This window comes from Mya arenaria, chromosome 12, assembly GCF_026914265.1.
Source record: "Mya arenaria isolate MELC-2E11 chromosome 12, ASM2691426v1".
Taxonomy (NCBI): Eukaryota; Metazoa; Mollusca; class Bivalvia; order Myida; family Myidae; genus Mya; species Mya arenaria.
In genome coordinates, this window is record NC_069133.1 from 46,712,862 (window position 1) to 46,740,517 (window position 27,656).

General features: G+C 35.7%; 2 protein-coding genes across 2 annotated transcripts in view; both read right to left on the bottom strand.

The window, feature by feature from the left end:
• The window catches only part of LOC128211833 (helicase POLQ-like), a 386,931-nt gene that overhangs the window by 161,556 nt on the left and 197,719 nt on the right, over window positions 1-27,656 (bottom strand). The gene's annotated exons all lie outside the window — the stretch shown is intronic.
• LOC128211836 (complement C1q and tumor necrosis factor-related protein 9B-like) lies at window positions 13,456-16,635 on the bottom strand. Its single transcript, XM_052916925.1, has 2 exons — window positions 16,330-16,635; window positions 13,456-14,692 (listed from the first exon to the last, which is right to left on the bottom strand). The coding sequence occupies exons 1-2, from the start codon at window positions 16,562-16,564 to the stop codon at window positions 14,265-14,267; spliced, it is 663 nt and encodes a 220-aa protein (XP_052772885.1). The 5' UTR covers window positions 16,565-16,635; the 3' UTR covers window positions 13,456-14,264.

Below are 27,656 nucleotides of genomic sequence, written 5' to 3' on the forward strand. Positions count from 1 at the left end.
TAAGTTTTCATACGAGTCCAAACTTTTGGAGAAAGTGATCCGTATGGAGATAAAGATGTCGCAGCTGGAACAGGTGCTGGTGCAGACCGGAAACAAGTTCGAGAACCTCTTGATGAACGTCACGGTGACCTTGGAGAACAAAACGGCCGAACTGGACGTCTTGAAAGGTAAGGCGAATTTGTTTCATTATGTAAATCGTTACTCAGACCAGCCAATCCGATTGATTAAAATATAAAAAAAAGAAAATTCTCTTTTTCTTCAGAGCAAAATAAAAACCGTCAACAATTTTGTGCCCGCCAACGCTGAAAATCAATCAAAATACAATATTTTTACTCAATTATTGATACTGGTGAAATTATAGACACACTTCATGCAATGGATGTAAAGTCATATACATCTGTATAGTAAACGGTTGATGTGATAAGAGAAAGCAAGACACATTTTTATTATGATGGTTTGAAAAAGCAGAACTCGGAAATTCTAATTTGGAGAAAAAATATTTTAAAACAATAAATATACGTGCTATTATATGATGACGGTAAAGTTGGAAGGTAGTTGGTAGTTGGTAGTTGGGGATTCGAATAATCAACTACTTACCAGTTGCCAATTGGGGATTCGAATATTCAACTACCTGCTAGTTGCCACTTGGGGATTCGACAAACACTGTTTTAATTCACTTTTATTGGTATATTCGCCAGTCGGATATTCGACCATTTCCAGTCGATTATTCGCGAATGTTCAACTGCAAACCAGTCAGTAGTTGGGGATTCAGATTATGTCTTTATGTATGGTTTTAAAAGTCACATATGGGAAAATTAATCGCCAAATGTTTCTTTATGCATGAACACATATGTTTCTTTGCGACAAACACTGTTTTAATTTACTTTAATTCGTATATTCGCCAGTCGGATATTCGACCATTTCCAGTCGATTATTCGCGAATGTTCAACTGCAAACCAGTCAGTAGCTGGGGATTCAGATTATGTCTATATGTATGCTTTTAAAGGTCACATATGGGAAAACTAATCGCCAAATGTTTCTGTATGCATGTACACATATGTATCTTTGCGATACACTATTTTAATTTACTTTTATTCGTATATTCGCCAGTCGGATATTCGACCATTTCCAGTCGATTATTCTGGAATGTTTAACTGCAAACCAGTCAGTGGTTGGTGATTCAGAGTATGTCTATATATATGGTTTTGAATGTCACATATGGGAAAATTAATCGCCAAATGTTTCTTTATGCGTGTTCACATATGTATCTTTGCGACAAACACTGTTTTAATTTACTTTTATTCGTATATTCGCCAGTCGGATATTCGACCATTTTCAGTCGATTATTCGCGAATGTTCAACTGCAAACCAGTCAGTAGTTGGGGATTCAGATTATGTCTATATACATGTATATGGTTTTAAAGGTCACATATGGGAAAATTAATCGCCAAATGTTTCTTTATGCATGTACAAATATGTATCTTTGCGACAAACACTGTTTTAATGTACTTTTATTCGTATATTCGCCAGTCGGATATTCGACCATTTCCAGTCGATTATTCGCGAATATTCAACTGCAAACCAGAAATGTCCGCAGATAGAGGGGACAACAAGTGTTATTTTTTTACCAGATTACTTTTCGAGATGATGATAACTTAATTTGAAGGTTTTAATTGGGATAGAGCATTAGAACATTAAGCCTACGTGCTCTATCGAGTTCGAGATCTCGTGGGCTACGGTAATATATTTTTGAAAACGCCGTTAGCTTATGAATGAAACATTTGTATTTACATTCAGATCATATAGACCTGCCCCTCGTAGCGTTCCATGCCTACTACCCAGTGGATTCAAGCCTGGACACAAACCAAATCCTCATACTAAGCAATGTCACAATGAACGAAGGGGATGGATACGATAACGTCATCGGCACGTTCAGGGCACCTGTCGCGGGACTCTACTACTTCGCTGCGCACGTTTGCAACTACGCAACGCGTGGGTTCTACTATGAAATCGTGAAGGATCACGCAATGATTGCCAAGAGTGTGAAATATAACAACGCGGCTAACGATTGTGGCTCTGTCAATGTCATCACCAAAATGGAAAAGGACGAACGAGTATGGATCAGGTGTACTAGTGGCAACACCTCCCCACAATTGTATTCCAGTACCAGTTTCAGTGCCAGTTATGGCAAAACGTCGTTCCTGGGCATTCTGATGCACAAATAACCATTGCAATGCTGTCACCAGTGCACCAGACAATTGTAACCACGCCCCCAGGTCCAGGATATAGCGGGGACTTCTTTGACTGTCGGTCCAGCCAAGCCCATGGGCGAACTGCTGGTAAAATCCCCGCCAAATGCCCCTCACCCCAGGGACCCTAGTTAAGGCCCATTTTCCACTATTTTTGGCGCGAAGAAAAATCCACCGCATTCATGCGGCACTGCGGGGCCACCTGGAAAGTAGAAACACGGCCCCCCCCCGCCTATACCCGGTATACCTTCGGACCTGGGGGGTCGTGGTTACAATTGACTGGTGCATAATGGTTGATTTTTACACATGTTATGTACGTGATTGCATGTTGTTATTTGTATGTAGCGTTTAATATTTAAACTGCACTGAATACTCCAATCGGACCACCTCGGCCATTATCCAGCATACTCTCGAAGCTTGCCGAAGATGGCCGAGTTGTCACGATTGTGTATACACATTTCCAGTAAAATGTAGTTGAGTATTTTCCACATTTTTAGGGAGAGTCCCGTTGAGGGCGGTTTGACAACCTTTTAGACATTACTTATTGCCATGCAAGACTTATAGCATTATGGATTCCATGTACACTGGATGAATGTGATGCAAGTCCATGTCTCCCATATTGTTATATCCAGTCTTATGAGCGATGCTCTTTGCTTCTAATTGAATGCATACATTTTATGAATTTTGTGCAATTATTTTAAGTTTGTTTTTTAACATATTTGTGCAGTTGTATTTAAATTCAAATCATATGTAATCTCTTTATTCTGAATAAAACTAAGTTGTAATGCTTGTTTTAATGAAGCTATCACACAGAGCTTTCTTTTACGATTGAATATTTCGTTACCGATTTAAAGATACCCGCCTATGATTTGTAAAAATGCACTTTTTGTATGACGAAATAAAGTGTGGCAAAATCATAAGGAGTATAGAAGTTGGAAGGCTTCTGGAAATGTTGCTTTTTGCTCAAATAGTGTCATAGAAGTTTGGCGTTAACAACGAAATTAGTCTCCTAGTTACGGCTTCATTGTTATGTGAATGGTTGATTGACATTATCACGTGATGTTAATGATGTATTGGTGAGAGGTCAAAATATCCACAACTTTGTTAAAGTGCTGGTGACCTTGTGGTCTAAGCGTCTGTTACCTATTTTTTCATTACTTTACCGGAGTGGATTCACACCCCACTTAAATCTAAATACTGTTTATACTTATTGTGATTTTTTGTCTGCAATGTCGATACCATGGAGTAAAATAAGGATACATAAGTGTTTTAGATGAATTACCGGGCTAACCAATTTTTGGTCCAAAAATATGAGCGAGTACCTCTAAAAGTGTTCAAAGGGTCATATTTGTGTCACTTAAGGATTAATTGCATTTTTTCTTGAGTTTATGCTGCATGAATGCAGTAGGGTAGGCGAGCAAAAGTTCCATGAAGTAAGCTAGCGCTTCTTGCTCACTCGCTCACTTGCCCTACTGCGTTCATATAGCATAAACGCAAGAAAAAATGCTATCAATACTTAAATTAATTTTTACGAAAAATATTCCGTGCCATTAAAAATTAGCAGTATCTCCTGCGACTGAATATTTGTTCTTAAAGAAGTGTGACTGACAACATACGTTTGTATAAAAGAATAGCTGAATTTTGTAACGTCGTATATCGTTGTTTAAATGACGTCGTGCTAATCAAATCGAGGCGTAATAAAATTATTAAAGTTAACAACAACGTCATAATCCCTTGCGTGTTATACAATATAAAGTTTTATTTAAACAAAGGACTAGGCGAATGTAAATATGATATTATTTGAATGTAGCGTTACGTAACTCAGCGTGTGACATAACTTCAATGATGATGATGATGATGATGATGATGATGATGATGATGATGATGATGATGATTGTGGTTGTGGGGATAATGATGGTGGTGGTGGTTGTGATTGTGGTGATGGTGATGGTGGTGGTTGTGATGATGTTGTTGATTATGATGATGATTAAGATTAGGGCGTAGCATATAACTGTCATTTTGAAAAACAATACGGGAAAAGTAAACAGGCAAATTGGTCAAATTTAAGGTAATGTTTTAAAGTTTAGCCAAAATTGAAAGTTGAAAATAAATAATTACTCCCCTTGGAGTGTTCACATCTACATTGTCTTGGTTACAAATGACTAGTGCATAGAAATTCAATCGATGAAAGAAAGACGTCCATGATGACCCTATATCAGTCATCTGAGTCCTCTTGTTCAAGTGCCGAAAACTAATGTTGTGTTGATTTTTTTGGAAACAATAAGGTATTCAAAAGTTTTCCTTTCGTTGCTCTGGTGACCAGAGATATACGATGATGTCCTAGACGTGAATAAATTTCACAATCGCACAATTACCAGTGGTTCACGACATTGAAATAATTATTAGCTCATCTGAGCACAAAGAGCACTTGTGGAGCTGTGAGGATTGTTGGATTTCTGTTGTTTGTTCGTCGTTAACAATTGATTTTTCTAGAAACGTTTGAAATAACGTTGGAAGTGCGCATTGTCACGGGTACATGCCCGTCAGTCTGACAAAAAGTCGAGAATATATGTTACGTCATACGACGATTCAATTTTCTGATTGTCCCAAATGACGGTGCGTTGTTGTAACATATATTCCCGCCCTTAGTTGGGCCAAACGTCATTTCAAACGTTTTCGCAGAAAGATCAATTGGTTTGGTTCACATTTAAACCGATCTTACTAAATCTTTGTCAGAATTTACGTCTCAAAAAGTCTAGTTCAAAGCTTGGTTAAGTGGACACAAAAAACTAAGTCCGATCTTGATGAAACTTTATCAACCACTAGTGTACTAGTATGTGTTTTAATTGTTTTTTATGCGGCGAAAGTGTGCCTTTTTGCCACATAAGAAAGTCCTGTTTATGCGTTGAAAATCACTGCATAAACGAGGTTGATTTCGTTTATGCGGCGATGTTGTTATGCGGCGTTACAGCGCACACAAAGTTCGTTCTATGAAATACATGACCATGATTATTCTAAAAAAATCATCATTAGATACCGATTTCTCGAAACTACTTAAGTCTGCTGTTACACGATTAAGCTAATCTCAGTATTTTTGTTCTTCTTTATTTTGTGAAATATTTGCCTCGACTATATATTGAAAAAAGCTGTCTGATTATCACGAACAGGTAAGTTTTAATTATCAAAGTCAGGTTTAAGTAAGTGTATTGTACACAACCACTGTGTATAGATCTAAATCTAATTGCCTAATTTTCTTATCAGATCTCCGATCTTTATATCCTGCTGTGCGGTTTTGGAGGTTTTATTATAGAAATGAACCCTAAATGGTTCTGAGCCAATAAGCAAATATACAGGAAATTGGCACCTACTGTGACATCAGTGCAATAAGCAGGAGATGCACAGCAGGGGATAGCGGCACATTGCATTATATTATATCATTCAGCGTGTTCCCATACATTAAAAATGCTATATACCATAAAAAGTAGCTTTTTCAGAGTGTGTTTTAAAACGAACATATCTAGTTACGCACATAGAGAAACTATAATGGCAATATTATTTTCAAGACAGTTATAAGTCCACAGATGCCATTTTTAAGAAGCAAGTTAAGAATAATTTAAAATACTTGTGTACAATTTTAACTTCTTTTATTTCAAAATATATGCTTTAAAATGGTGCTTTTAAGAAACTTTTTCCATACTTTTATAATATAATGTACATTAAGCGTATCATCTTCTACATGTGGAAAACAGAAATACGGAATTTAAGAAAGTAACAGTTTTAACTCAAGTGTAGTAATAAATGGCTTAAACAGCTGTTTCCCAAGGCAGACCACTAGCCATCCAGACGGGGGGGGGGGGGGGGTCACCCAGAACGCCCCCCCCTTTCTTAAATCGTCCAAGTTTACGTTTTATATTTTGGTATAGGATATATTTTCGTAATAAAATACGCCCAAAATGCAACTTTCGTACTCAAAAGTGTTAATCTCCATCCTCTCCCCCACTACCAAAAATTTAAACCAAATAAATATTGGTTCCGACGGAAAGGCGCAAGTCAAAAGGTAACGCCGCTCATTTACGCCGCCTATAAACCCAATTTCTTGATCCGCACCTGGTTTTTACTAATTTAGAAATAAAAGAATTATGCATTAATTTATCCCAATTTAACTACAAAAATCCTATTGATATTTTCTCATGACTTCTTTTAACCTTTTGACCCCCAGTTTGATAAAAAAAAACAATTGCATTTATCGCAAGAACAAACGTGCCATAAAACCGAAAGTTAAATCTTAATTTAGGGCGCAAAACATCACTTTAAAAATTGAATACCACGTGACTTTATTTTTTTTTCAATTGACAGCATAATCATATCAATTTGAAGAAAGTATGGTAATAAGAAAATTATACGGCCATGCTTATTGCATAGTTGGGTTACGTATATTTCCTTAATTATATCATTATTACTGTTATTTGTAATAAATTGTCATTGATTTTTCAAGTGTACCCATTTGTAAGAAATAACGTTATTTTAAATAATCAAAACATTCTCCGAAACCTTTTTTCTGAGCTTTTATGAATCGGGTCCTACTGTTCGGAAACTAAGGTATGAAAACCATAGCCTACGATTTTGGGGACAAGTTATTAAATACCCATCGAGTGTGTCCAAATGTTTGTAATAACAGTATAAGCTAGTTATTTGTATCTTGATGTGTCTTTTTTCTTTAGTCAGTTTATTTCAATTGTTTGTTCATGAAGGTCGTTTTTTTATTAAACCTATTTGATTTACAAAATAATGTTGGCTGATCCATTTTAATCACGTGACTCTCCATGATACAACATCGAAAAATTACAAACTGACGTCGCGTTTCCATGCGTCATCAACAACGTTAGAAAATAAGTTACGTTTCTCCAAAGAAAAAGAAAATTGGTTAAAGGTAACAACTGGTAAAATGACCATATTCGGTGTACGAGGACAAACAATGTGGTAAAATGTAAACAATAAAAAGTAGATCCAGCATTTTCAGCCATTCAGCTTCAAAATCTATATATATATGGAAGGTAGCCAATGTTCTGAAATGCTATAACCATGCTTTGATTACTGGCACGTACTTATTAAACGGAATAAGGCATGTAACAATGAGTAGACATTTCCGAATCGAAATAATTTGCCCTATATGATGAATGGTCGCCATCTTTAGGCCTGACGCTATGCTCACTCCGCCCATTTCAGTGTGTGTATACCACGTGACAAATTGCGTCATAAATGCTACGTCGGAAGGCGAACGAAGACCAAGGGCAGTAATGTCAGGTGCGTCCACGCTTCCCGGTTCATTGTTTTGAGTGATAAACGTTCTCGATTCGGTGAGAATTACCACTGTTTTCTATATGTTTCAACGATAATTTTTAGAAACGACCATGTGCACCGAATGAAGAGCAATTGCTCGTTTACGAAGACGCTTGTGTGAGATCAAAATAATGTCTGTATTAAAATATTTCGTGAAAACAATGCACGTTCTTACAAGGCTTTCCGACTCACTCTATGCATTTTTTGCTTCAAAACAACTATTTAATACCGTTCTCTTGCGAATAAACCCCACCCGAAGCTTTGTTTTGGTCAATAACAGTATTGCTATTGTTTTCCGAATGCGTAAAGCCAATTTTGGAGTTAAATCGGCTCATTTACGATGAGTTAAATCGGATCATTTACGAAAATGCTTGCTGGTTCATTCTGTACATTTTTAGAACCTAGGTTCATCCCATATCTTAAAGATCTATGGCACATTAAAATAACGAATAAAAGGCGTCGATTTTTTTAAAATTCATGTATATGTTCTAAAGGACGTCTACGAAGTGTAATTTTGTACAGGCAATGTGTGTGTATACCTCGTGATAAATTACGTCATATATGCTACGTCGGAAGGCAACTTTTTGCTGAAAATGAAGACTTAAATCGAAGATAACTTTTCAATCACTACACCATTTTAAATGAAACAAAGGGCAATCTATGCCACCTAAGGAGTCCCGCCTTCGTTGTTTTACCGGAGTTACCGGATAAGGTGATTAGATTCAACAAACACTTCGACAAACCTGTTTCCATCAGAAGGCCGTATTGTGAAACGTTTTGTCGAAGTGTTTTAAGAAACTAAACTCTCAATCAAACACTGGTAAAGGACCGAAGGCGGTGGAAAGTTATCTTTGTTTAAAGTCTTCATTCGAAGAAAAATTCGGATAAATACAGTGTGACATAGATCTTCCAGATTTGGGATGAACCTAGGTTCTAAAAATGTACATAATGAACCAGCAAGCATTTTCGTAACTGAGCCGATATAACTCTAAAATTGGCTTTCTGCATTCGGAAAACAAAAGCAATACTGTTAATGTCAAAAACAAAGCATCGGGTTTGGTTTGTACGCAAAAGAACGGTATTAAATAGTTGTTTTGAAGCAAAAATGCATTGAGTGAGTCGGGAAGCCTAGTAAGAACGTGCATTGTTTTTACGAGATATTTTAATACAGACATTATTTTGATCTAAAACAAGCGTCTTCGTAAACGAGCAATTGCTCTTCATTCGGTGCACATGGTCGTTTCTAAAAATTATCGTTGAAACATATAGAAAACAGTGGTAATTCTCACCGAATCGAGAACGTTTATCACTCAAAACAATGAACCGGGAAGCGTGGACGCACCTGACATTACTGCCCTTGGTCTTCGTTCGCCTTCCGACGTAGCATTTATGACGCAATTTGTCACGTGGTATACACACACTGAAATGGGCGGAGTGAGCATAGCGTCAGGCCTAAAGATGGCGACCATTCATCATATAGGGCAAATTATTTCGATTCGGAAATGTCTACTCATTGTTACATGCCTTATTCCGTTTAATAAGTACGTGCCAGTAATCAAAGCATGGTTATAGCATTTCAGAACATTGGCTACCTTCCATATATATATAGATTTTGAAGCTGAATGGCTGAAAATGCTGGATCTACTTTTTATTGTTTACATTTTACCACATTGTTTGTCCTCGTACACCGAATATGGTCATTTTACCAGTTGTTACCTTTAACCAATTTTCTTTTTCTTTGGAGAAACGTAACTTATTTTCTAACGTTGTTGATGACGCATGGAAACGCGACGTCAGTTTGTAATTTTTCGATGTTGTATCATGGAGAGTCACGTGATTAAAATGGATCAGCCAACATTATTTTGTAAATCAAATAGGTTTAATAAAAAAACGACCTTCATGAACAAACAATTGAAATAAACTGACTAAAGAAAAAAGACACATCAAGATACAAATAACTAGCTTATACTGTTATTACAAACATTTGGACACACTCGATGGGTATTTAATAACTTGTCCCCAAAATCGTAGGCTATGGTTTTCATACCTTAGTTTCCGAACAGTAGGACCCGATTCATAAAAGCTCAGAAAAAAGGTTTCGGAGAATGTTTTGATTATTTAAAATAACGTTATTTCTTACAAATGGGTACACTTGAAAAATCAATGACAATTTATTACAAATAACAGTAATAATGATATAATTAAGGAAATATACGTAACCCAACTATGCAATAAGCATGGCCGTATAATTTTCTTATTACCATACTTTCTTCAAATTGATATGATTATGCTGTCAATTGAAAAAAAAATAAAGTCACGTGGTATTCAATTTTTAAAGTGATGTTTTGCGCCCTAAATTAAGATTTAACTTTCGGTTTTATGGCACGTTTGTTCTTGCGATAAATGCAATTGTTTTTTTTTATCAAACTGGGGGTCAAAAGGTTAAAAGAAGTCATGAGAAAATATCAATAGGATTTTTGTAGTTAAATTGGGATAAATTAATGCATAATTCTTTTATTTCTAAATTAGTAAAAACCAGGTGCGGATCAAGAAATTGGGTTTATAGGCGGCGTAAATGAGCGGCGTTACCTTTTGACTTGCGCCTTTCCGTCGGAACCAATATTTATTTGGTTTAAATTTTTGGTAGTGGGGGAGAGGATGGAGATTAACACTTTTGAGTACGAAAGTTGCATTTTGGGCGTATTTTATTACGAAAATATATCCTATACCAAAATATAAAACGTAAACTTGGACGATTTAAGAAAGGGGGGGGCGTTCTGGGTGACCCCCCCCCCCCGTCTGGATGGCTAGTGGTCTGCCTTGGGAAACAGCTGTTTAAGCCATTTATTACTACACTTGAGTTAAAACTGTTACTTTCTTAAATTCCGTATTTCTGTTTTCCACATGTAGAAGATGATACGCTTAATGTACATTATATTATAAAAGTATGGAAAAAGTTTCTTAAAAGCACCATTTTAAAGCATATATTTTGAAATAAAAGAAGTTAAAATTGTACACAAGTATTTTAAATTATTCTTAACTTGCTTCTTAAAAATGGCATCTGTGGACTTATAACTGTCTTGAAAATAATATTGCCATTATAGTTTCTCTATGTGCGTAACTAGATATGTTCGTTTTAAAACACACTCTGAAAAAGCTACTTTTTATGGTATATAGCATTTTTAATGTATGGGAACACGCTGAATGATATAATATAATGCAATGTGCCGCTATCCCCTGCTGTGCATCTCCTGCTTATTGCACTGATGTCACAGTAGGTGCCAATTTCCTGTATATTTGCTTATTGGCTCAGAACCATTTAGGGTTCATTTCTATAATAAAACCTCCAAAACCGCACAGCAGGATATAAAGATCGGAGATCTGATAAGAAAATTAGGCAATTAGATTTAGATCTATACACAGTGGTTGTGTACAATACACTTACTTAAACCTGACTTTGATAATTAAAACTTACCTGTTCGTGATAATCAGACAGCTTTTTTCAATATATAGTCGAGGCAAATATTTCACAAAATAAAGAAGAACAAAAATACTGAGATTAGCTTAATCGTGTAACAGCAGACTTAAGTAGTTTCGAGAAATCGGTATCTAATGATGATTTTTTTAGAATAATCATGGTCATGTATTTCATAGAACGAACTTTGTGTGCGCTGTAACGCCGCATAACAACATCGCCGCATAAACGAAATCAACCTCGTTTATGCAGTGATTTTCAACGCATAAACAGGACTTTCTTATGTGGCAAAAAGGCACACTTTCGCCGCATAAAAAACAATTAAAACACATACTAGTACACTAGTGGTTGATAAAGTTTCATCAAGATCGGACTTAGTTTTTTGTGTCCACTTAACCAAGCTTTGAACTAGACTTTTTGAGACGTAAATTCTGACAAAGATTTAGTAAGATCGGTTTAAATGTGAACCAAACCAATTGATCTTTCTGCGAAAACGTTTGAAATGACGTTTGGCCCAACTAAGGGCGGGAATATATGTTACAACAACGCACCGTCATTTGGGACAATCAGAAAATTGAATCGTCGTATGACGTAACATATATTCTCGACTTTTTGTCAGACTGACGGGCATGTACCCGTGACAATGCGCACTTCCAACGTTATTTCAAACGTTTCTAGAAAAATCAATTGTTAACGACGAACAAACAACAGAAATCCAACAATCCTCACAGCTCCACAAGTGCTCTTTGTGCTCAGATGAGCTAATAATTATTTCAATGTCGTGAACCACTGGTAATTGTGCGATTGTGAAATTTATTCACGTCTAGGACATCATCGTATATCTCTGGTCACCAGAGCAACGAAAGGAAAACTTTTGAATACCTTATTGTTTCCAAAAAAATCAACACAACATTAGTTTTCGGCACTTGAACAAGAGGACTCAGATGACTGATATAGGGTCATCATGGACGTCTTTCTTTCATCGATTGAATTTCTATGCACTAGTCATTTGTAACCAAGACAATGTAGATGTGAACACTCCAAGGGGAGTAATTATTTATTTTCAACTTTCAATTTTGGCTAAACTTTAAAACATTACCTTAAATTTGACCAATTTGCCTGTTTACTTTTCCCGTATTGTTTTTCAAAATGACAGTTATATGCTACGCCCTAATCTTAATCATCATCATAATCAACAACATCATCACAACCACCACCATCACCATCACCACAATCACAACCACCACCACCATCATTATCCCCACAACCACAATCATCATCATCATCATCATCATCATCATCATCATCATCATCATCATCATCATCATCATCATTGAAGTTATGTCACACGCTGAGTTACGTAACGCTACATTCAAATAATATCATATTTACATTCGCCTAGTCCTTTGTTTAAATAAAACTTTATATTGTATAACACGCAAGGGATTATGACGTTGTTGTTAACTTTAATAATTTTATTACGCCTCGATTTGATTAGCACGACGTCATTTAAACAACGATATACGACGTTACAAAATTCAGCTATTCTTTTATACAAACGTATGTTGTCAGTCACACTTCTTTAAGAACAAATATTCAGTCGCAGGAGATACTGCTAATTTTTAATGGCACGGAATATTTTTCGTAAAAATTAATTTAAGTATTGATAGCATTTTTTCTTGCGTTTATGCTATATGAACGCAGTAGGGCAAGTGAGCGAGTGAGCAAGAAGCGCTAGCTTACTTCATGGAACTTTTGCTCGCCTACCCTACTGCATTCATGCAGCATAAACTCAAGAAAAAATGCAATTAATCCTTAAGTGACACAAATATGACCCTTTGAACACTTTTAGAGGTACTCGCTCATATTTTTGGACCAAAAATTGGTTAGCCCGGTAATTCATCTAAAACACTTATGTATCCTTATTTTACTCCATGGTATCGACATTGCAGACAAAAAATCACAATAAGTATAAACAGTATTTAGATTTAAGTGGGGTGTGAATCCACTCCGGTAAAGTAATGAAAAAATAGGTAACAGACGCTTAGACCACAAGGTCACCAGCACTTTAACAAAGTTGTGGATATTTTGACCTCTCACCAATACATCATTAACATCACGTGATAATGTCAATCAACCATTCACATAACAATGAAGCCGTAACTAGGAGACTAATTTCGTTGTTAACGCCAAACTTCTATGACACTATTTGAGCAAAAAGCAACATTTCCAGAAGCCTTCCAACTTCTATACTCCTTATGATTTTGCCACACTTTATTTCGTCATACAAAAAGTGCATTTTTACAAATCATAGGCGGGTATCTTTAAATCGGTAACGAAATATTCAATCGTAAAAGAAAGCTCTGTGTGATAGCTTCATTAAAACAAGCATTACAACTTAGTTTTATTCAGAATAAAGAGATTACATATGATTTGAATTTAAATACAACTGCACAAATATGTTAAAAAACAAACTTAAAATAATTGCACAAAATTCATAAAATGTATGCATTCAATTAGAAGCAAAGAGCATCGCTCATAAGACTGGATATAACAATATGGGAGACATGGACTTGCATCACATTCATCCAGTGTACATGGAATCCATAATGCTATAAGTCTTGCATGGCAATAAGTAATGTCTAAAAGGTTGTCAAACCGCCCTCAACGGGACTCTCCCTAAAAATGTGGAAAATACTCAACTACATTTTACTGGAAATGTGTATACACAATCGTGACAACTCGGCCATCTTCGGCAAGCTTCGAGAGTATGCTGGATAATGGCCGAGGTGGTCCGATTGGAGTATTCAGTGCAGTTTAAATATTAAACGCTACCTACAAATAACAACATGCAATCACGTACATAACATGTGTAAAAATCAACCATTATGCACCAGTCAATTGTAACCACGACCCCCCAGGTCCGAAGGTATACCGGGTATAGGCGGGGGGGGGCCGTGTTTCTACTTTCCAGGTGGCCCCGCAGTGCCGCATGAATGCGGTGGATTTTTCTTCGCGCCAAAAATAGTGGAAAATGGGCCTTAACTAGGGTCCCTGGGGTGAGGGGCATTTGGCGGGGATTTTACCAGCAGTTCGCCCATGGGCTTGGCTGGACCGACAGTCAAAGAAGTCCCCGCTATATCCTGGACCTGGGGGCGTGGTTACAATTGTCTGGTGCACTGGTGACAGCATTGCAATGGTTATTTGTGCATCAGAATGCCCAGGAACGACGTTTTGCCATAACTGGCACTGAAACTGGTACTGGAATACAATTGTGGGGAGGTGTTGCCACTAGTACACCTGATCCATACTCGTTCGTCCTTTTCCATTTTGGTGATGACATTGACAGAGCCACAATCGTTAGCCGCGTTGTTATATTTCACACTCTTGGCAATCATTGCGTGATCCTTCACGATTTCATAGTAGAACCCACGCGTTGCGTAGTTGCAAACGTGCGCAGCGAAGTAGTAGAGTCCCGCGACAGGTGCCCTGAACGTGCCGATGACGTTATCGTATCCATCCCCTTCGTTCATTGTGACATTGCTTAGTATGAGGATTTGGTTTGTGTCCAGGCTTGAATCCACTGGGTAGTAGGCATGGAACGCTACGAGGGGCAGGTCTATATGATCTGAATGTAAATACAAATGTTTCATTCATAAGCTAACGGCGTTTTCAAAAATATATTACCGTAGCCCACGAGATCTCGAACTCGATAGAGCACGTAGGCTTAATGTTCTAATGCTCTATCCCAATTAAAACCTTCAAATTAAGTTATCATCATCTCGAAAAGTAATCTGGTAAAAAAATAACACTTGTTGTCCCCTCTATCTGCGGACATTTCTGGTTTGCAGTTGAATATTCGCGAATAATCGACTGGAAATGGTCGAATATCCGACTGGCGAATATACGAATAAAAGTACATTAAAACAGTGTTTGTCGCAAAGATACATATTTGTACATGCATAAAGAAACATTTGGCGATTAATTTTCCCATATGTGACCTTTAAAACCATATACATGTATATAGACATAATCTGAATCCCCAACTACTGACTGGTTTGCAGTTGAACATTCGCGAATAATCGACTGAAAATGGTCGAATATCCGACTGGCGAATATACGAATAAAAGTAAATTAAAACAGTGTTTGTCGCAAAGATACATATGTGAACACGCATAAAGAAACATTTGGCGATTAATTTTCCCATATGTGACATTCAAAACCATATATATAGACATACTCTGAATCACCAACCACTGACTGGTTTGCAGTTAAACATTCCAGAATAATCGACTGGAAATGGTCGAATATCCGACTGGCGAATATACGAATAAAAGTAAATTAAAATAGTGTATCGCAAAGATACATATGTGTACATGCATACAGAAACATTTGGCGATTAGTTTTCCCATATGTGACCTTTAAAAGCATACATATAGACATAATCTGAATCCCCAGCTACTGACTGGTTTGCAGTTGAACATTCGCGAATAATCGACTGGAAATGGTCGAATATCCGACTGGCGAATATACGAATTAAAGTAAATTAAAACAGTGTTTGTCGCAAAGAAACATATGTGTTCATGCATAAAGAAACATTTGGCGATTAATTTTCCCATATGTGACTTTTAAAACCATACATAAAGACATAATCTGAATCCCCAACTACTGACTGGTTTGCAGTTGAACATTCGCGAATAATCGACTGGAAATGGTCGAATATCCGACTGGCGAATATACCAATAAAAGTGAATTAAAACAGTGTTTGTCGAATCCCCAAGTGGCAACTAGCAGGTAGTTGAATATTCGAATCCCCAATTGGCAACTGGTAAGTAGTTGATTATTCGAATCCCCAACTACCAACTACCAACTACCAACTACCTTCCAACTTTACCGTCATCATATAATAGCACGTATATTTATTGTTTTAAAATATTTTTTCTCCAAATTAGAATTTCCGAGTTCTGCTTTTTCAAACCATCATAATAAAAATGTGTCTTGCTTTCTCTTATCACATCAACCGTTTACTATACAGATGTATATGACTTTACATCCATTGCATGAAGTGTGTCTATAATTTCACCAGTATCAATAATTGAGTAAAAATATTGTATTTTGACTGATTTTCAGCGTTGGCGGGCACAAAATTGTTGACGGTTTTTATTTTGCTCTGAAGAAAAAGAGAATTTTCTTTTTTTTATATTTTAATCAATCGGATTGGCTGGTCTGAGTAACGATTTACATAATGAAACAAATTCGCCTTACCTTTCAAGACGTCCAGTTCGGCCGTTTTGTTCTCCAAGGTCACCGTGACGTTCATCAAGAGGTTCTCGAACTTGTTTCCGGTCTGCACCAGCACCTGTTCCAGCTGCGACATCTTTATCTCCATACGGATCACTTTCTCCAAAAGTTTGGACTCGTATGAAAACTTATCATCTGGTTGGTCAGCGTAAGCAACTGGACACAGAAAGACAAAAATGAAATAAACAAATAGTGTCATTTTTGATGTCGGTGTGTTTTCCTCAGTGTCGTTTATGTTATAATGAGTGGAAATCAGCTTCTGTTTTAAAGCAGAGATTTACCATTACTTATTTTCAAGTGTCTGTCGTTGAACGGCTTTGAAGCTTCAACTGTTTCCTTGTAATTTCAATATGTTTTGGAATCCCCTATTTAAAAAGAACGCTGTAACTTGAAAGTCATTGAGATCTGAAACGCGCCGTTTGAATAAGTGTTTTAGTTCTTCCTTGTTGTGGAAATTATCATGTAGAATATTGAAACAAGGTCATGCATTCTGGGTCCCAAACATAGTATAACACCATACATGTTAAGTTCTAACGATTATAAATAGCCCAAATGATGTTTTACTTAGAAAGTACAAACACATTTATATGAAGTATGTAGGTATAAACATTGCTTTGGTCGGTTTGTTTATGTGTTGTACAAACTGAATAAACAAGAATGTCCCTGAAAAAGTCATTTGATAATGCATTTATTTCGAATGATGATATATATAAAAAAAATCAATAAAAAATAATCAATAAAATAAAAATAATGAAGTCATATGACCTAGATACAAGACAGGAACACAGATACACACCCAATGTCTCGACCAAGTTCAAGCATAAGTTTCATTTAGCCTAAAATTTGATTTCACAAAACCGAAAAGTTCATTGTGATTGTCTTAAAAGTAACTTTGTTTGCAAGTCTTAAACCTCTTCAAAATGAAAATATTACGCAAATTATACGATGACAAATAATATATTTCACCGAGTGATATAATTAATTTTATATTTCGCGAGTGGCGTAGCCACGATTGAAATATTTACTTTTGGTGTTCAATAGGTGAAATATATTGCTATCTTACACTGAAACAAACAATTTTTATTTTATGCCTCAAAGTCATTAAATACTCTTTTTAAAAAAGCGCTCAAATTTGAATGCACACGTAACGTCATACGTTGTGTCCTACCCCTGTGCGCGCTGACGTTTGTGTGGAACCGAGAGCGGGCTTAAATTTCAAAACAGTGGAAAATATCAAATTGATATTTTCACTGTTTGAAACAGTGCAATATTTCACTGTTTGAAACAGTGAAATATCAATTTTATTTCACTGGTGTATCTCGATAAACCACATGAAAGCATATAATGAATTACGATCTAACACTCAAACAAACATTTATCCTCTTTATAGTGAGCTTAGATCATTCCTGTTATATGGAACATAAACTTGTAAGAGAAAACAAGAGTTTAAACTTAACAAAAAAACAACAAAAAACGTTCATATATAAGTCGTATCTTGATGGTGTTGACTGCTGTCCACTTGCCGATTGTCATTGAATAAGTTACTGACACAGATTTGTCATTAAGTGCACTTTAGATGTCAAGCTGTGTTGGCTTTCGAATGCCATACACTCTCATGGGCGGATAGAGAGTTTACCGCTTGTGACTCTTACATAGTTTATGGATGTTTTGGTCCTCTTTAAAGCCAGTACTAGAAACGGCACTGAGGTTTATTCATTTTAAATTATCCAATCTATGAGTGATCAAAACAATGAGTTTTTTTCGTTTTGTTTTGTTTTCTCTAAATTCCGATTTAATTTGAAGACACATATTATTTTATATCTATTTTACAACGATTGTGGGAGAGTTATTCCTCTCCTGATCACTCTGGTTGCCGCTTTGTTGCGCTTGTGTATAGTCTTGTTGTGGGGGAGACGGTATGCCTCGAGAAAACCCACGTATCCGGCATGGTTACCACCAACCAAACTCACGTATGCCCAGGCCAGGGGTCGAACCCGGGATGTCTTGGTGAGAAGAGAGAGCACTAACCCCTGTGCTAACAACCTACGCACACGTATTTGACATGTAGCATGCGTTTGTGCTCCTCCATTAACTTTGTTAGAAGCGTGTTTTAAGCCTTAGGTTATAACTGGCATCACGTCCGATCCGATATCTTAAAGTAGAAATGTCCGCAACCACATGACCTGATGGCCTTCGGTATTGGATACTAACAGGTATAACTGTCTTCTAGTCTTAATGGTACTCTGACGGTGGAAAATGATAATATTGATTTCTGAATTGATCCTAAAAGATATCTTGTCTTCAACAGCACTACTCGGCGGAGCGTCGTGATACATTTGCTGTTTAGCATACACGGGGTTCCTGTATTTACATTTACGAATCGTACTATTTATTAGATCAATATAATGGAGCAGCAAGGTGCGTTCAGACTCGAGGAAAAAAATGTACATTTTAAAATATCTACTCTAATTATGTGAACAAATATTCCTTGCACAGAATCCACAATATTATAACTTTTAATTCGCTACAATTTTGTTGCATACGTCTAGAAAGACAAAAAAGTGTCTTTACCGTCGGTTCGCAATTCCTTCTATTTTTCTATCAAGACATCTTTTTCGACTTTCAGGACCTAAAATACGTCATACTTAGCAACCAAAAATGGAACCGTCTAAACGGTTGAAAAAAATACGCATTTTGTGCTCAATATGTTTTTTTAGAAAAAAAGGACATTTTGAAAGGCACTTATTTTTCCTCGAAATTAAGTTCACCTGCTCCTTTATATTCGTGAATTAAGGCAAACTTTTATGAATTAAGCAATAACAATAAAGCCACACCTCGACCCTAATGAGACCATTAAGTATCATATGCAATACGTATGTCCAATCATGTCAATAGGAGCACCTTAGTAATAAAACACGTTTAAACTTCAATTAATATCACTACCATTCATTTTGCGAACTACTTTTACAAACACCGGCATACATCCGAGGCTCGGCGGGTGGCGGAGATTGCCGAGGTGTTCTGAATGTATTCATGAAATAACATTTTTTTCCGATTGGTATTTTACAGGAGCGGTCCACATAGACGACTGTCCGTTGGAGAGACTTATCCCCATCTGGCTGATCGTGAGCGGGGTCGCCCCCATCTTCTTTAGCGGCGCGGTGCGCAAACCGAATGGAGAAGAGGGGAAGGAGGAGACGGAGACCGGAGGTTGCGCACATGTGGCGCGAAGCATCTGTGGGGCGATTGCGCTGGTGTTTAATCTTGCATGGCTCATTTGTGGTATGTATAATTTGTTTCTGTGTAGGTCAGATTATTTAAAGTACAGGGTTGTTTTTCGCCGCCCGTGTCGTTAGACGTCACCAATATGTTTATTAAAATGCAAGCAGTCACGTCTCCCACCTATTTTTCATGAAATTTGGCTACAATGTGCCGGTCTTTAAACAATGCTCAAGGCAAGACTGCTTATGGGTCAAACCCGCTCCAAAGTAGGTCACCAGGCGAAATATTCAGAAAATCCTAATAATAGCTTGATGTGACATTTCCTCCTAATATTTATAAAACTTAGATAAGAATTATCTTTATAAATTTGGTCAAACGTTCAATACCTTTGCTAACACTCAAGATACCAGAGTGTTCGAGGGTGGGTCTTGTCGGGTCAAAAAGAAAGTTACCATGTTAATAAACCCGTTCAGTATGGTCTCTTGCTCGGAGCGTTTGTTTCAATATAATCTGGTCAAAGTTGATTATTGGCATGTCGGGTAAAAAAGTAGGTAACTAGGTCAAATTATGATAAATCTTGCCAAGTTCAATAAATGGGTCATTTTGGAATAAAGAGTAAGTAACTAGCGCAATTCATGTTAGCGTTTGTGCCTCTACACACTCACGGTTAAGCTTGACTTTGGGGTAGTGATATTAAGTGTATCTGTTATACTTAAGGTCCTGTTCGACTTCGGGATCAAGTGAGCGTGTATATCACTATGCGCTTACGGCCATGTTCGACTATGGGTCATGTTAGAATGTGTGACTGTCGCTTAAGTTCAAGTTCGGTCATGTTAGCGTGTGTGTCTCTTTCGCTTAAGGTCAAGTTCGACTAAGAGTAATGTTAGCATGTGTAACGTTATGGCTTAAGATTAAGTTCGATTATGGGTCATGTTAGCGTCAAAAAATAGGACAACCGGTCTAAATGCTCAACAACTAATCATTTACGAGATAAGATTGTCTGCATGTTTTTATGACACTTTGTTCGAATGTGTGTCTCTTTGTAATCTAGGTCAAGTTAGGTGATGGCTTATGTCCCATCAATATATTACTTGTACGAACAAAATGTTATTATCACCCATTTAGGGTCATACGAGTCAACCCAGCGTATTTAGACTAATAGCAATGTATAAAGATAGCTTAACAAAATGTAGCTTGACAACATGCTTAATTAACTGATGCCTATCCTAACCTGACCTTCACATTAGCTTTTGCCATGGTTACAAACGCTTGGATTTGGTATCACTAATATTGTAAACGTTTCTTTCTTTAGGGTCTGTATGGATCTACCCAACCTACGGCAAGGTAAACGAGGACGGATTTACTCCCTGTGCTGGAAACGTTACGACGGGCTGCTCTGACGACTGCCATAAGCCGACCTTGACCTTTGCTTTTGCTATGGTGACCATGGACTGGATATTCTTTGCATTCTGGTTAATTGCTATTGGTTGCAGTGTGCGCCAAGTTTTGGCAAAGGCGAAAGAATCGCAAAATTTAAACGGCTGATTTTGCTCGTGTTAGAAATTTTTCATTCAAGTTCTTTATGTATCTTTCAGATTATTACCGCATTACCGACTTTTCCATCGTTTATACCTGTACGAGTTTTATAAAATCAGATGAAAATCTCTCTCGCTACTGAAGTGGAGATAACTCTTGAAGAAAATTGCATACACTAAATACCTCATAAGACAAGTATTTTTGTAATTGTTTTTGTTGTAAATGTGTTTATTTTGTTAAGTGATTGGGATTTTAATGGATTGGAATGAAGAAAAATACTCATGCTATATATTTATATATTGATTTCAAGTATAGATTCCAAACGTAAATTTAATATGTTTCCATCTTGGGTTAAAGACTTGGATAAATACGTGTTGTTTATAAACAACACGGTTTCTTTTCTCTCTTTAATAACTAGTTAAATGATGTTGATGTTAATAACATAAAGAGCTCTTTGTTTTACGCTATAACTTTAATATGTTGAAAATACAAAATATCAACTTAAACTACCTAGCTTTAAGTACATGTAATATCACCTTGGTTTACGAAGAGTCTAAAGACAGTCTCAGACTCCGAAAATGAAATATTTAAAATCTGAAGAAAATTCATTTACATGACTTTTTCGCAAAGAACTATGGTTACGAGATTTACGATTCAAGTTTCACATCAACACTCGCCATGAAGAAAATTTACAATAAAAATGAAATTTTGCGTCTTGCGCTTGAGCTCAGACTTGAGACTATGCACATAAACATGTTGTACTTAAGAACTGCCCCAACTTGGAGTTCTGGCAAAACTGTAAATCATCATTTCATTTTAATTTTCCTATCTGAGTATTGGTAGTGAATCTTGCTGATTATTTTCTAAATATAAAATTATTATTGTTGTTGTTGTTGTTGTTGTTTTCTGGCCGTTAATAAACATGGACCATGGCTGTTTAAAAACATGGATTACGCAATAACACGTTTGTATTGTTAAGTGTTATTTTGTTTCAGTGACTCGTTTTCTTTTCAAACTTTTGTCAGTGTATATAAGACTCATGTTTAATGTATAGATGGCAATACCAGTCAAAGAAGGAAATGGATACCTTTAAGCCTTTGGCTTTCTCCACAAACCTTTATATTTATATAGGTAGTATTACCTGGGCTTTGCAATATGCACATTGCCTCTTGCAACTTATGGACCGACGTAACGTAAACTACTGATAGCTAAATGCCTTTTACAAACATTTTCTTCGTTGAAGTCTATATTACATGAAACTTCCAAGAATGGATTACAATATTCAAATCACTGTGTAGAGATATTAAACCGCATCGGAATATGTGCTTCTTTTATGAATGCTTGGTGTATGTATACAAATATTTCATTTTCGGAAAATAGCTTATTGAGCTATTGTTTCTTGTTATCATATACTCGACTTTAATAAAGAATCTTGTATTTTGTATCTTGTATTTTGTATCTTGTATTTAGTATTTTGTATCTTGTGTCTTTAAAACTGAGTAAATCTCACATGTGACATTTCCGTTCGGTTGTTGTGGACAAATCAGGATTATTTTGCAATATGGGCTCATTTGTTCCAAAAGCGTTACATAAGTTCGCGGATATTATAAAAAGTAGAAAATATGTTTAAATAATGTTTCTGACTTTCCCATGTCTAGCAAAAATGTCACACGCGCTAAATTAGTATTCATTACCACGCCATTTGGTGGAATGAGCTATACAGTAAACACATTGTTCCGACCGTATGTCTGTCCGTCCTGGGATATTGGGAGCAGTCTACTTTTTTCCATAACTAGTAACCTCATATGTTTAGTTTAAACGATTGTGAAGAAAGCTATGATAGCTTATACTAAGTCACTCTCGTTGGCAAGATATTGCTCGAGAGCGTGGTCTTGTGTTGTGGGGGAAACAAAAGTACCTGGAGAAAACCCACTTTTCCAAGCCCTGGTGACCACTGACCAAACTCACATACGCCCAGGCCAAAATCGAACCCGGGTCGCATTGGTGGGAAGCAAGTGCGCTAACCACTGCGCTAACCGGACAACCTTACATATGTTTTTGAGGTATTGGCTTCAATCTTCATATTGACTGTGTCTGGAGAAGTGTTGTCCAAAACAAACTCTATTTTGTGAAAAGTATTTTTGAGTTGCTGCCCTTTGGTTATGAAATATTATTTTCTTTAATTCTCTCCATAATTCCACACGTTTTTAAGGTACTGACTTCAAACTTCATATAGTAATTGATTAGACAAAGCCGATTTTAGGTAATTCATATAATAAAGGGCGATTCCCCTTGAGCGACTGAAGCAATATAGCTGGTTAAAAAACTTGTCTAAAAATTATTTTATTATTTTGGCAAAATATCATTCCCATACACATTCTGCCAAATTGAGTGTTGATTGGACAGAGAATTATACAATAATTAATCGGACAAGACCGATTTTTAGGTAAAATCTATAATTAAAGGGCATTAACCCTTCACTGACTAAAGCAATATGGCTGGTTATCAAACTTGTCCAAGATTCCCATAGGCAATCTGACCAAATTTGGTGATGATTAGAACAAGGCTTCTTCTGTTATTGAGCGGACAACATACTGGACGAATTCGTCGCAGGTAAAGTATAATATGAGCGGGCGTTAAAAACCCTTTTTTGTAGTTAGTGTTTATTCTTGGTGTTCTTAAAAACTTCTTGTTTAGAATAAGAAATATAAATCGTAACATTCTTAGTGCTGAGCTCGAAATGCCTCTATACTAGTCTTTGCGTAAGTGTGAGCTTCTAATGACCCACTTAATAAAACCAATTAATAACTACATGGAAAGTTGGCAGTTTTTTCGTCACGGTCAAAATGTTTCTGAATGATGGTCAGTATAAGAGCTCAAATGAATGGCTGTGATCAGTTGGAGAAGGAATGACTTTGAATACTAAGTAGTACAAGGGAATCATTGTTACAATTTATTAAAGTATATTACAGTGTAAGAATACATTATTCCAGTAAAAATAAATACACCATTATGTAGATACACAATAAGAGATATCACATAGCAATGATACTTTTTACAATGAAAACACTTGTACACATGCACAACACTATCTTAATACTTCACAAATTCAATTAAAACGTTTATAAATAAGCAGATCTTTGACAGTGTTCAAAAAATCTCAATCTAAACGGATTTTCCATATAACATCAAAAGTTATTTAAAATTGTTTATGTGATTACTGTTTTAAAAATGTCTTCTCATAAAATGTGTTCATAAAAAAAAAAAATTGTACTTAAAACAAATTCTAAAGCAAAAACATACTTGGGTGATTGGTCAAAGAACAATGAGTTGTACTTAATTAATTTTCTTGCTGTAAAATGATTTTTTTTTTTGTCTAAAGTTTTTAATCAACCTATTTTACTAATATCTTTTATCGGTACCTAAATCTTACGCTTTTTGTTTTGTTTTAACCATTTAAGTCAATTGAGATAACGACGATAATGCATTTAAATTGAAAAACATTTTTTTGCATCAACCTAATTTGTGCACCTTCAAGATATAAACCCAAATTTAAAGTATAGCCATGAATTAGGTAATTCAAATTAGCTGTTTCTAATATGACCAATATATTTAAAATAAATCATGTTTCTACTAGGAAATACCTATTTGAAAAATAATCATTCATAAAAGAGGTCCCTAATTAAAAAAAATCCAATATTAGCAGCATTTAAACCTTCATTTATGTATACTGTATGTTTGTTTACCTTGCAAGCAAAATGTTGACACTAATTTCACAAAATATATGAAGCATAATGGCTTCAGAAGATCTATCATATTTTAACACAGCTGTATCATGATTCATTTTCAACATTTTCCTTTAAAGTCACAGAACTTCTTTAACTATTCATACCAAAATAAAAAATAGTGATAATACCTTGATCCTTTATTAGAGGTATTAATGATTATTCTAGAGATTCAGGGGGCCAGGGCCCAGTTTCTCTCAAGATTGTACAGCTTCAGAATGTTAATTGTACAGCTTCAGATTGTTAATTTCCATGCGAAACCTCGAAACCCAAAAAAATATCAAAAGAACATTAGAATTTTTATCCCATAGATTTTGCCTGTAACTTTACAGTTTTCCTTAGCATCCTTAGGCAGCGTTAACTTTATGACTTAGATATCTTATCGAAATGGGCCCCTGTGTTTTAATAACAAACTCTCTTCAATGGTTGAACTGTTCTACAAGTTATCCTAGTTGACATGAAAAATATTCAAATTATAAAAAATCGAACCATTTAAGGAATAAATTGTGTGATTGATGTCATTTTTGGGGTATGAGCACAGTTGGACTGGTTAAATTGTGTGGAGTCCGACTCCATACTTTGACCAGCCCAACTGCATTCATATCCGCAAAATGGAGAAAATACATGTTCAATAATGTTAATACACTCCAGCTAAAATGTGTTACTGTACACGTTAACAAAAGCCGAGACAAACATGGAATTCTCTGACAAGTATGTGTCATGACAAAGGAACCAAACCTCTTTGTTGAGTTGTGTTACAAAATTAAAATGATGACAAAAAATGAAAAAAATCAAATGTTATAATGCCAAATGGAGAACTTTCTTTGGTATTGAATATTGCAACTCACTGATTAATCTGACTAAAGAATCTATATAACGTAACGCTAAATGGTCTGACTAAACTATTTATATTGCCTAATGTGAAATTATCTGACTAAAGTGCTTAAATAACATAAGTCTAAATTATATGACTACACTATTTATATTACATATCCCTTAATGATCTTATTAAAGTATCTATCCAAAGTTAGGCTAATGCATACATACCATATCCCCCCGGCGGGGGGAAAAATCCCCCGGAATTTCGACCTATCCCCTGGTCCCCCGCCGGGGGATCCATATCCCCTGGAATTTAAAAAAACAAAAAAAACTTGCTTATGGTTGACAGTGGAAAGCATCAATAATATTATGAGTGTGAAATTCCATGAAGGACCATGATGACTTAGTCCAAAAATTATTGTAAATTGAGTGTATTTCTGTTTTTATTGTTATATTATAAATGCAGATATTGCGCAAATTTTCGCCGCATAAAAATCCCCTGGTGTAATATCAAAATTCCCTGGAATTCAGACCGAAATCCCCTGGGAAGCCTCTCAGAAATATGGCATGTATGCTAATGGAACTGACTTTACAATTATACTGACTGAAGCACATTAACATAGGGCTGCGAAGCGACAACCAATGCTTACCAAAACTTGGTATAAGCTAGCAATGATCAAATCCAGAGTTATGGGCCTTGTTGTACATTGTCTCTTGCATCGTATGTACCAAGTTTGATTATCTCAAACAGTTTCTTAGATATGTTCCTAGGTAATAAAGTAGGTAAATTATGTTTAGGTTTTACTATGTCAACACCAAAGCTATCGCTATATCTGAATTTTTTGTCTTTTAAAAATCATAAGAAAGAAAAAATAAATATTAAGAAAATAAAGTAAAATAGCCTATTATTTACAATGAAAAGAAAAGAAACTCTTCACTTTCGGGAAAAGATGTTTTGTCTTTAACTCCATTTTCTAATATCTCTTGTAAAACCATTTATTCAATATTTATCATAAATATACAGGGAAAATTACAACAAATTATATGAGGGTATATAGAAATAAAATAAGACAAATGTGCAGTTTTGCTGGAACACAATTGTTGATAAAATATAGTGATAAAACAATCCAAATAAGAAATAAACTGATAAAAACTATCAAATAATACAGAAAATCAAAAAAAAATAATGCTATTAATCACTCTACCAGTATAAATCCCTTCAAAGTTGACAGTAATGTTATAAACACACATATAATTTTTTATCAATACAGCGACCTATATTCTAAACAAATTGAACATATATAAAACATATATGAAAAAGAAAACAGATAAAAGAACAAAAGTTATGACGGGATTGTGTCTTTTGTAGACATCTGGTTGAATAGATAATACATAAGAGTCCTCAATAAAACATAGAATAGATAAATAAGGCTTTCGACAACAAAATAATACATACATTTTTTTATGAACACACCGTACAGTGAGTAGTTAGTGTTATCATGGTAAATCAGTCTGAACAATGGCACCTAAGTCGTGTTTTGTAAAATCAACATAGGCTTCATGACATTTTAAATCTGGCAATAATTAATCAACAGCTTGTTTAACATTCAATTACAAACATTTTTAAGTGTGCGCAGTTATACTAAGATAAATTTTTTTTATTTTTTTTATGGGGTTTTCACCTCCTTACTGCTTGAATTTCATAATAAAAAATTATTACAACAAAAGATGCTATAAAATGATTTGGATTAAAGGGTTTTTGTGAGTCGATTACAGCTATATGACTATTATTTATGATTTTAGCTGAAAAGGTTCACCGGAATGATAAACATAGTGAAATTTTTATATTGGAATTAATGGACACATTTAAAATCACTACTACAAAACATAACCTGTATGTAACAAAAATTGGATAAAACAATTTATTCA

Bases quoted from the DNA above. Each gene is read 5' to 3' on its own strand.
- LOC128211836 (XM_052916925.1), bottom strand. From the start codon at position 16,564: ATGACACTATTTGTTTATTTCATTTTTGTCTTTCTGTGTCCAGTTGCT. The intron at 14,693-16,329 runs GTAAGGCGAATT...ATTTACATTCAG, and splicing joins CGAACTGGACGTCTTGAAAG to ATCATATAGACCTGCCCCTC.